Source organism: Orcinus orca, chromosome 2, assembly GCF_937001465.1.
Source record: "Orcinus orca chromosome 2, mOrcOrc1.1, whole genome shotgun sequence".
In the NCBI taxonomy this organism is placed as follows: Eukaryota; Metazoa; Chordata; class Mammalia; order Artiodactyla; family Delphinidae; genus Orcinus; species Orcinus orca.
The window spans coordinates 172,893,367-172,905,427 of record NC_064560.1 but is presented as its reverse complement, the minus strand read 5'-3'; the positions used below and the strand labels follow the sequence as shown (position 1 = coordinate 172,905,427).

Here is a 12,061-nt window from a genome sequence, read left to right as displayed (position 1 = left end):
AAGGCCAACAAAATGAGTGGTATGGAGCCAAAGCCAGTGTGGCACAGAAGTTAAGTGCTCTGGGGTGGAATCTGGCAGCTGACTTTGAAGCCTGACTCTGCTACTTATGGCCTATGTGATCTGAAGTAATTTACCTACCTCTCTGAGCCTCAGCTTCTTCCCACAGGCAATAAAGACCATAATATCACCCCAGTGTAAAGCCCTTAGCAAAGTACCCATAATTGTCAATTATTATTATTAGGCCAAGGAAGTGCTTCAGAAGGAAAAATTTTTAAAAAGCACTAACTCTAGGCAATTGTTCTCTACAGTGTTTTCCATGCTAGCTAAAACCTGGAAACAACTTGCCTGATAATTAAGAGCTAAAGTGATTTACCTATTTGATAAAATATTCTGTAGCTGTAAAACATTTTAACAATGAAGACTATGTAACAATATGGAAAAGTACTGGGTGACTCTGAAGGACAACAGACTGGAGACGTGGTCCTTATGGTGCAGTTAAGGAGCCAAATATTTAACGATGTGAGGTGTCACAGGGTTAAAAGTTAAAATAACTGGAATGGACTAGGAGTGATTTGTAAATCTGTGTATGACAGGGAGGCCTGGATAGGTCAAGAAAGAGTTACGGAGTAGGCAGGAATTGAGCTGGGCCTGGAAGAATGGACAGAATTTGTGTCAAGTATGGAAGAAAGGCTTCACATGGCACAGAAGGAAGAGCTACTTGTGGAGGGAAGAACACTCAGAGAAGAGCTAGGAGAGTCGAGAGGAGAGGTTACATGTCAGGACAAGGTCATAAACTGGGGTCATACTCAGGGAGAACCCTGAATGCCAGGCTGAGTTGTCTGAACTTTACGCTGTAAGTTCTTTGAACAGGGAGGAAGCAGCTTTTGGGGAAAAACTGGAAACCTGGGATACTGCTGAAAAGCAGTAATCCCTCATAAGGAGATGAGGGTCTGAGCTTTGGGACAAATGTGAGAACTGGAAGCAAAGGTCTGAACAAGGACCATTTCAAATGTTGCAGCATTTCTTTCTTTTGTCTTTCTAATTCCCGTGGCTTCCCCCCTCCCCTACCTGTTCTCCAAGTTCTTTTCTTACTGACTGCTATGGGCTACCAATTTCTACTGACCTAGAGCTCTCAACAGTTCTTCCCATCCCCTTAACAGGTGCCTGGTCATGCCTCCAGGTCCTCCTCTGGACCAGGCAGTGTGGAAGGAAGCATTTGCTGGGAAACAATGACTAAGACCGAGAAGGGAAAGACCTTTCTCTCCCAGCATTTCCGTCAGTCACTCCCCCCACGGCTGGGATGGGGCATGATTTTCTCCTACTTAAAACCAAGAAACAAGGAGGAGTGCGCCTCCGTTTCCAGTGTGCCTCCAGTCTTCCACTCCAGCCCGCAGCACTGTGCAAACCTCAAGAACCAATATTTGAAACAGGCAGCTGCAAACCTCACCTTTTCTCGGGAGGTGGTGCAGCAGCGAGGGCTGGCCAGCATTCCTTACAGCCAAAACAGCTTTGACCATCTCTACGATGCAGACGGCATCATCCAGCCTCCCCAAGTCAGGAAGCCCCGAGCTGAGAAGCCCGTCAGCTTCAAGTTCCTGGATTTTTCAGGTCCCTCAACAAGGGTCACCTCCCAGGCTATGAAGACGGAAAGCTCTGCCAATCTTAAGAAGCTGAAGAAATCAAAGCCAGCAAGCGCAGTCCAGGAAGCATCTGGTCCTCTCAATCTTCATCCAAGCAGGGAGCTAGACGTGCTGGATCTGTCACTTTCTCCAGATGTCTACCTGGAGGAGAGGGAAACCTGGCTTCCCCCTTCTGAGAAGGAGGCCAGAGCATGGCAGGCCGTCGTGCTGGAAAAGCTTAACAAGCGCACTGCCCGATGGATCCAGAACAAGAGTCCTCTGAGGCCTGGGGTGTCCCCCAGTAAGTGGCAGAGCTTCTTGCACCAGCAATACGACTGGAGCCACATCCGGGATGAGCTCACTTCCTCCAGCGACCTGGAGCTCTTGAAACAGCTGGAGGAAGAAGAGACAGCAGAATTTGAGGATCGAAGTGTCGTTCTGCCCACCCAGGAGGAAAAGAAGCCAGAGCTGCTGCTTCCTGTCTATTATAGGTAGACTGGCTGGGGCCTCGGGCGCGCCTTTGAGAATCCCTGGCTCCCCTTCAAGGACTCCTGGGTGGCCTCACACTCCTTATTTCAGAACACACTGTCACATTAACCTCTTGTGTTTTCCACCACCAACCTGCTAAGATTTCCACAAAGTAAGGTTTCGCAACCTCAGCACTCCTGAGGTTGGGTAATTCTTTGTTGTGGGGCTGGTCCTGTGCACTGTAGGATGTTTAGCAGCAGCCTACTGCATGCCAGTAGCACTCTCCAGGTGTGACAACCAAAGATGTCTCCAGACACTGACACATGTCCCTTTGAGGGACAAAGCTGCTCCCAGCTGAGAACCACTGCCTTTAAAGGAATGGGTTCTCAGCCTTTCCCAGCAGACTGAGCCATTCTGCTGTTCCAGGTACTATCCAGGTGCTCCTAGAAACGAATCCATGGTGGGAGTGAGGAAGGCAGAGACCTCATGAGGTTTGGTCCTGCCTCAGTCTGAATAAGGAGCCAGTGTGTCAACTGACTCGAAAACTGACTGGCGCAGGATGGAGAACTAAACAAGCTTAGAGAAGAGGATAACTGCACGTTTCTCACATTGCTTCCTTTTCATTTATAACTCTAAGGAAGACTGGAGCTATAACATCCCTGATTCCTAAAAGTGAACTAAAGATAAGTGGAAACATTTATTTATTCATCTATTGGACAAATATAAATTGCATTGCCACCACTTTCCAGGCACTCTGCAAAGTGCTGGGAATACAATGTAAATGAAACCGACACGGACCTATCCTTTAAAGAGCTTACAGTCTGTCCACTAAACAACCACACACATAATAGGTAAAGTGAGGTAATGTAGGAGGTGGGTTCCCTTCCCCAAGTCCATGCACCCTCTAAGGGCACCAGTTTTAAAGCTACCCGTCCCCGCTTTTCTCCCCATGTCACTCATTCCAAGATTGCCCAATTACTTGCCGCAAGTGCAGACAGTTGAAATCACACCTGGCATCAGTAAGACTGCTGAGGACATCGATGGAAAGGGGAGCATCTACCAGCCCCCAAGACAGAGCCACTTCCGACAGGTGAATCCCCGAGCTGGAAAGTTTGCTTACTCCACAGACAACACCTTTGAACAGGAGATTTACTTTGGTAATGGAGCTTGGGCCCTGTAGTGGGGGCCTAGGGGGACATGGAGCAGGGAGGTGGAAGGTAGCTGGGGGATAACACAGTCATGGGTGTGGATGAGAGGCCCTGGATGAACCAAGTGTTCATGTTGACACTTCCTGGTTACTAGCACATGAGGTTTTTTTTGGGTTTGTGGGGTGGAGGCCGGGGACAGGGGGTAGGTATCTGATAGGAAGGAAACTCTTCTTCCTCTTTCCCCTCTCTCTATCCCTTTATGTTTACTAAAGAGGTAGTGGAGGTAGGATTGCAAAGTAAGCAAGATTCAGCTTTGGGAACAACCTACCTCTTCTCTGTTCTCCCTTCTCTCACTGAGATAATTCCCCCAATGAGGTGCTATGTTGGAAAAAACAACCACAGGCTCTGGAGATCTGAGCTTAAATCCTGGCTTAGCCCCTTCCTACTAACCTTCAGCAAATTATATAAGCTGTCCAAGCCTTACATACCTTATTTGTAAAACAATATTAACAAAAATGCACTTTAAGTAGACAAGAAATATAATGCTTCTTGCCCAATACCCATGAATGTCCACTACCTTCCCCTTCCATCCTGCTACCCTTTAGATGCCTGGGCTTCCAGGATACACAATCTAGGATTGCACGTTCCAAGCTGTTTATTCTTCCCTACCCTCATCTTGTTCCGAAACTGCTTTCAACTGAAAGTCTTCTTAAAATGTTTAACAAAATTATTCAGACAAAGGTATTTATGACTGATAAGAGATGAATTAGGTAACCCTTCATTAGTATCTAGCTTTTCATAGCGGACAATGCCTGTAAGTTAGGTTCTGACTTGGCTTCCAGGCTTTTATGAGGCCACCAGGTCATACTTCCAAGCAACAGTCACCTTCAAGGGATGCCCCCAGAGCATGGTAGTCATGAGTCCTAGAGGCTTAGAGTAGGGCAAAAGGAAACTCGGTTGATCCTGGTGACCAAAAACCCAGGAAGAGAGGAAGGAGGGGGGTTCTAGGGACTCATTATTTATCTGTTCACAGATAAAGTCCAGATCATCCACCAGATTGGTACAAAGAGAGACCAAATTTTCCTGGAAAACCTCAATCGATACAGCAAGCAGCTATCTAAGGTCTTCCCTGAAACCCCAGAAAGGTGGACTTCCCAGCCAGTTCCTGAATCATGTAAGCACGAAGCTGATAATGGGGGTAAAGGTGGATGTAGGGTTAGTTCTTTAAGGTCCCTGTTTCATAGGCTGGGACACCACCAGCATCTAGGTGAGTCCCTTCCTACTAACTAAAAATCATCTCATAAAATTATAAAATACTAATTGTAACAGGAAAAGCCTTTGTGGCCCATACAGCTGAAATGAGATGGAACTTAGTTGTAACCAAGTGGTTTAGGGCCAGTAATTCCTAATAAGACAGATCTCACCTTAATGCTTCCAAATGAAGTACATCAAACCCCTGATCTAGCACTCTGCCCTTTTTCCTTGGGCTGGCTCTACCCTCCCACTCCATTCTCAGGCCCATACCTGCTTCAGGCCCTAGAATCAACCTGTGTTTCAAATTTCTGTTTCATGAGTACATCATCCTTCATTCTGTAAGTTAGGTAAGGTAGAGGGAAAGGAGTTAACCAAGAAATAAACTTATGAAACAAAAAGTGCCCATCCTCGGGCTTCCCTGGTGGCACAGTGGTTGAGAGTCCGCCTGCCGATGCAGAGGACACGGGTTCGTGCCCCGGTCCGGGAAGATCCCACATGCTGCGGAGCGGCTGGGCCCGTGAGCCATGGCCGCTGAGCCTGCGCGTCCAGAGCCTGTGCTCTGCAACGGGAGAGGCCACAACAGTGAGAGGCCCGCATACCGCAAAAAAAAAAAAAGTGCCCATCCTCCAGAGACTACGTCTCCATTCCCCATGACTCTTTTTTTTGCAGTGTCACCGTTCAGATGGGCCCACTGGTGTGCAGAAACTAGCAGCAGTAGTGAACCATTCTTTTTCCTACCAGCCCCAAACCTCTGTCTCTAGTGCTGCCTGGCTCTAGAGGCAATAGCCACTAGAGCAGAGGAGGTGCTAATGATGGCAGATGTGGGCAGCTTCCACCAAACTCACACAGCCTCCTCCTTTGTTGAGGGCTACGATTATAAAGCAGTGAAGAAAGCATGTAGCAAAGCCTTGGGTTGGGTCTTAGCAAGTCACCTCCCAGGGCTTCAGCTGCCTCATTAAAACTGAGACACTAATCATTCCTATAGCAAGGCACTCGTAAACACTTAGCAGCTTATAGCACCATTCCTCCTCCCAAATTAAAAACATTAAAAAGAAAACAATAAATTAGGAATTAATGGCCAATTACATTCTACTTTAAATGGCAATATATCAAGTATTGAATTTTATGAGCAAACGTTGTTACATATAAACATATTTATATTCCTAAAGATTTATTAAACTTATAAAAAGGCTTATATGTATCTCAACTTTTCTTCCCCAAATTTCTCTGCTCCATCATCATGGCTTTATCATGTTTGTAGTCAGGACTTGTCATAACTCCCTATGGGACTTGTACTCAGTTTCCTACATAATCACAAGAAAGTTGGCTCTTGACAGTTTTGTTTTGCCTTAGTGCTAGCCAGGAATAGGAATGTGATGCTGGCTGGGAACACACGCTTAGGGCAGTGGGCAGAATACCTCATACTGCTGCCCCGCACAGCTTGCAGGCCTGTGAAAGGAGCCAGGCGCTGGACAGCTCTGCCCATACCGGCCAAGGATCTGCTGCTGCAGGTGGGTGAGGAGGACATGCCCATGAAGACTAGAAGACTGAAGAAGCAGGCAGAGTCACTGAAGGAGAATGTGACTTGGGAACTGGTGGTCCTGCGGAGGATGCTGCAGGAATGGAAGATGGCCTGGGCTCTAAGTGAGTGAAGGGGGTGGGGCGGGCGGGGGTCCTGACATATCAGCATGTTATTTGTGAAGGAGGAGGTTCTCACCTTGGACTAGTGTTTCTCAATCTTTGAAAATCCATCCCTCTCTTGTGAGACATAAAAATCTGGTTGCCTCATCAAGGTTAGACTAGAAAAGAGCTTTTCACACAATGACAGCTGCATTTATCTAGATACTTTTTGCACGGGCAGGTTTTACATCAGTAATTTGTGGAAACTCACTATGCTGAGAACTCTTCACAGGCCGAGACCCTATCTTACTGACCTCTGAAACTTTACACTCAATAAGTGATGCGTGAAAGAAAGGGTGAAATGTGCTGCCCAAGCAATGGAAATGCAGTGATCAAAAGAAACTTCAGTTGGCCGTGGTATATACAACCCTTTTCCAAAATTCATTTGTAAATTTGGGATTATCATATATTTACTTTGCCTTCAGCGATATGGGAATAGAACGCTGAGTGCCTGGGACAGAGGAAGGGCCCAGCAAGGAGTGTTGAAAGCTGCAAGATTTGAGGACTCAAGGGCTGCTGGCTTTCAGAACATGAAAAACTAGTTTAGTTAGTGCAGGAAAAAGAGAGGTGATTCATCACATAAACTGGTTCAGGTAAACAAAAAAAGAGTTGAAAAAGAGATTCTGAGTAAAAGCTACCAGTGGGGAGCACCTACAGGTGGTGGGAGCACTGAAATAAAAGCTCCAAAGCTATAAAGAGAGCAGTTAGCAATAAAAGGAAGAAGCCCTTGAAAGCCAGATGGAAGAGCCCTAGAAGTCAAGGAAACCTAATGATAACCACAACCATTAACATGTGAGCCCTTATTATCTTGCAGGCATTTTGCTAAACACTTTGTCCAGTTAACTCATTTAACACTCAACGTAACTCAATACAATGGGTTCCAGCATTATTCTCATCTTACAAATGAGAAATCTCAAGCCCAGTGAGGTTAAGTAATTTGTCCAAGGTCACATAGCTAGTAATTGCGATTCCAAACCAGGTATGTCTGATGACTAAGTCTCCTTAACCGCTATGTTTTATTGTACCTAACTATTTACCAGGTGATAACAATCAAGAGTTATTTAAGCCAAAAAAAAAAAAAAAGAATATAGGATGGGATTAGGAGTTTTGTTTGGGAACTACCTAAGAGGGTACATGGATCATCAGAGAAATAACTTCCCTCAGGACAGGACTCCATCTCTGGAGCCCTTTATTCTTCTGAACTGTTTTGCTTGAATTGTCCTAGGGGAAGGGGACTTCTTGTCACCTGCCTGCAGCACAATATCTAGCCCTAACCAGGTGGTTCTCTTCTAATTTTCCTCCTCATGGTAGTCATCGAGTGGCACCATAAGACAATAGAGGGCCTGCTGCAGAGCTTGGTGGACATCCATGATGACGTCCGCATCCAAGCCATCATCACTTGTGCCACAGCTGCTTTAGAACGGCCCCGTATTGCCATCAGCCAGGGGGACTCAGGTGAGAGCCAGAACTGGACTGCTTGAGAATATAAGCAATTCACAGAGCCATAGAAATTTTGAACTGGCGGAGACCCTGAAGCTTATCTGAGATCATTTCACAAAATGGAAACCAAGACCCAGAGACTGGCCTGAAAAACCAAGACCCATCTCTTACCAGCAATAGAGATGAATTTAAAATTCCTGACTCCTAGTCTAGTGCTTTTTGCATGAATTTCATCACCCTTTGATGATCAGTAGCTTACAAGTAAGTTCACATTGTTCTACCTTGAGAGATCCCATTCGTAATACCCAAAAAGTATGTGTATGTGTGTGTGAATGCACACACTTTGCTCCCGACTCCACTTTAGCGCTTCTTTTGAAGCGCTCATCTCAAACTCAACATGTCCCATACTGAACTCATCACCCTCTCCACAGACCCCTCCCCACATTCCACATCGCAATCGGCATCCCCACAATCCATGCAGTTTCTGAGCTAGGACCCTGGGAGTCATCCTGGATAAAATCTTTCCTCTTCCCACAACCGATCGACCAATAAATTCTACAGATTCTGCTTCCTAAACATTTTTTTTATTATGAAAGAAATATAAAGTGTCATTATCAGTCAACACAGAGGAGTATAAAAAGAGGTGGGACTTCCCTGGTGGCTCAGTGGTTAAGAATCTGCCTGCCAATGCAGGAGACACGGGTTAGATCCGTGGTCCAGGAAGATCCCACATGGCACAGAGGAACTAAGCCCCTGCACCAAAAATACTGAGCCTGCGCTCTAGAGTCCACAAGCCACAATTACCGAGCCCACGCAACTACGGAAGCCCGTGTGCCTAGAGCCCCTGCTCCACAACAAGAGAAGCCACCGCAATGAGAAGCCCGCGCACTGCAACAAAGAGTAGCCCCCGCTCACCACAACTAGAGAAAGCCCGCACGCAGCAAAGACCCAGTGCAGACAAAAAAATTTTTAAAAAAAGAGGTGATTACCTTCCCCCAACTCACTTCCCAGTCCCAATCCCACCCCCATGCCATTCCCCAGGGTAACCAATGTTTAGTTTGGCATTCCACCATTTTCCCTATGCTTTTACAAACATATGCCAACATACATGTGAGCTTTTCTATTTATTACAAAAATGAGTGTTGAATTTTACCAGCCATTTTCTAGTTTCTTCTCCTTTAATTTGTGGATATAATGAATTCTGTTGTTAAACTCTTGGAAAAAATCCTAATGGATCTTTCTTTCACTCCACTGGGTTTGATTTGTTAATATTTTAGAATATTTTACTACATTTGTAAGTGAAATCGGTAGTTTTGTGTTTATTTATACTATCTTTATCAAGTTTTAGTTTTTACTAGCCTTTTAAAATGAATTAAGGACTTGGCCATTTTCCCCAATGGTCTGTAATCGTTTGAAAAAGAAATGTCAATAGTTTTTTCTTTGCTAGCAATAAGCAGTTAAAAAGGAAAATTTCCCATCTACAAGAGCCAGAACTGTAATCTACCAAGGAGCTGGCTTAACAAGACACAGGAGCCAGATGACAGAAACTATAAAATGCTGCTGAAAGGACATAAAACCAACTGACTTACTAACCCCCAGGTACCCTCTCAGATACCACCTTTTGTGAGAAGCCTGGGCTGATACTTCTTCCTTCTCTGCTGATGGTAGCATCTTTTTAAAATTTTTATTTATTTTTAATTTTTGGCTGCGCTGGGTCTTCGTTGCTGCGTGAGGTCTTTCTCTAGATGCAGCAAGCGGGGGCTACTCTTTGTTGCGGTGTGCAGGCTTCTCATTGCGGTGGCTTCTCTTGTGGAGCATGGGCTCTAGACACATGGGCTTCAGTAGTTGCAGCACACAGGCTTCAGTAGTTGCAGCACGTGGGCTCAGTAGTTGTGGCACAGGGGCTTAGTTGCTCCATGGCATGTGGGATCTTCCCGAACAAGGGATTGAACCTGTGTCTCCTGCACTGGCAGGCAGATTCTTAACCACTGCGCCACCAGGGAAGTCTGGTAGCATCCTGATATTATTCTGCCCTAACATTTATCATTCTGTCATAATTGTCTGTTTACTTTTCTGCCATCTCTACCAAACAAGGAACTTCTTAGAGGTGGGAACTAATTTTATCTCTACAAAGTTGTCAGGTTTTTAAAGTTTCATTTCACTTATTTCCTGTCTTCTGAGTTCCAGATATGGGCATTTTAACTCCAGGTTTTCAAATTTGCTGCTCCCTCTGCTGGGAAACTCTACCTCTCCCTCTTTACCTGATTAACTTCTATACATGCCCTTCAATTTTCAGCTAAGGTATCACTTCCTCTGAGGAGTCTTCCCTGCCCCACCACCCAGACTTGGTTTGATGTCCCTGCTAATATGCTTCCACATGTACACATCCTTTATTTTAAACGCTTATTTCCTTGGGTATTAAATGGGATGATGTATGTTAGTGCCTGGCACATAGAGAAAACCTTCAATAGGTGGCAAGAGATATTATCTTATCCCCAAATCTTCCACATACATTAGAGAATACCTTTGTCTTTCCCTTTCATGTGATCCCTTTCCTGGGTGTCTAGATTTTGATTTGTCTTGTTTCCTTCCCACAACTTCCCAAAGAAAATTATCTTACTCATTATTTCTTGAAATAATTGACTTCTGTCTGTTCCCCTGAAATGCACATATTTCCACCTAGCCCATTCTTAACAGATGGCACAGTGGCCCACAGTAGTAGCAAAAAGGACAGATCAGAAATTCTAAAACCTTAGCTATAGAACTAGCTCTGCCACATCTTGGGAGGTCAGTTAACCTCTCTGAACTTCAAATTCCTTATCTATAAAATGAAACTAGTTGTGGACAAAAGGTTAACAAAACACTTTCCCCTCTTACTTGAGAAATGAGCTTTAGTTAAATGCCTACCTGTTGTCCCGATAACCTGATAAGGATAGGAACTATCTTTGCAGGCAACATTGCTTATGATAAAAATGAACCCTGACTGATAAATTACATCTGGACTGGGAAGAACTGTAAGTGAAATATACACGCCTGAAGGAGGCACCATCCTTTGGGCTCCCATGAATGCTGTAACTTGTCAAAGCATGCCCTTTGAGGACCTTGGAATTATATCTATGGAGTTGTTCTATAAAAGAGATAACTCTGGTGGAACATAAGACACATACCTGGGGATCGATTCCATGCTCCTGAACTGTCCCCAGAAGGCTCCATGGAATGCTAGACAAACCACCTCAAGAACTCTTGCCAAAAGGAACGCCTGATGCTGTCCTGTTGGCAAACTATGCTTCCATCCTATTTCCTTCCAAAGATTAGTGCCATGCGTGGCCTATGATAGTCTTGTGAGACTGTGTAGTTAAACCTGAAAGGACTCCTGCAATACACATATTTCAGGTGAGCTCTGCAGTCATACCTGCCTTGCCTACTTCAATGAGGGTTAGAAGACTGAATGAGATAATGAATATGAAACACCATATAAGCAGCAAAGCACTACCTAAATATATTTGCTATTATTATTAAAAATACAAAAATATTTAAATAGGTTGATTTTCATCACTAAAACTAATGGTGATGGTCACCATAGCCTAGCTGGAAACATTCTCCTTTGGCTTGAATATAGCTCTGTAGAGGCCAGATGATAAAGGATTGGGAACAGGAATACCCAGCACAAAAGTCAGCCTTAAAATCCTGCCCATTGTAGGGGCTCAGCTAAACTCTAATTATATTAAGAAGCAGTAAGCATGTGCAACTGAGACTGAGGTTGGCCACCATGTGACTACAGGAAAAAGTTCTGTTTCAGAGGAAAGCAAAGGGGCTAGCTAGCACCCTCTTACTGGCTTTCTTTTGATCACAGACAAGGAAACCGTCAAAGCTCCACCTATCCAGGACTTGCCAGAGGTTCTACAGGCCCCCCTAAAGGCTGCCCTTTGTGACAAGAACGCCAGTGTGCGGATGGCAGCAGCAGTATGCCAATATGCCATGCAGTCAGATAATCTTCTTGCCCGGGAAATCATGCAGACTGCCCTTTTGAAGGGTGAGTAACTCCTTGTTACTTTTGACCTGGAAATATGGGGTAAAGAGAGGACACCTCACCATCAGCTTTTCCTAATCCTTTCCTCTCCACCATCATGCTCTATGATGTCTACTGTATTGGGTCTGGGCTTCCATTTAGATACTCAGAGATTTGTTCTTCCCAGGTACTTTACAAAATAGGTACACTGCCACCTAGTGGTACCTGGGCTAAACGTTTCATAAGTGCATTTGAACAGAAACCATGTCCCCTTTCATAAACCAGATTTTCAATTGAAAAGATAATGTAATATTAAAGATAACGTTCTAAAAATTTTTTAAATCACTACTTGAACACATCTTGCTTCCATTTTTGCACATGAACTTACAGGCATTGTCCACAAGCATTGCTGGAGTAATACAAGCAGAAAGGTTCTGTCAGAT

General features: G+C 44.8%; 1 protein-coding gene across 1 annotated transcript in view; it reads left to right on the top strand.

Moving 5' to 3' along the window:
* Positions 1-1,157: 1,157 nt before the first annotated feature.
* Positions 1,158-12,061, top strand: part of HEATR4 (HEAT repeat containing 4) — a 36,693-nt gene continuing 25,789 nt past the window's right edge. Inside the window, exons 1-6 of the mRNA XM_012534118.3 lie at positions 1,158-2,110; positions 3,054-3,244; positions 4,269-4,409; positions 5,930-6,133; positions 7,481-7,624; positions 11,463-11,642. Coding sequence (XP_012389572.1) covers positions 1,230-2,110; positions 3,054-3,244; positions 4,269-4,409; positions 5,930-6,133; positions 7,481-7,624; positions 11,463-11,642 — 1,741 coding nt within the window. The 5' untranslated portion in view covers positions 1,158-1,229. The remainder of the gene's footprint in view (positions 2,111-3,053; positions 3,245-4,268; positions 4,410-5,929; positions 6,134-7,480; positions 7,625-11,462; positions 11,643-12,061) is intronic.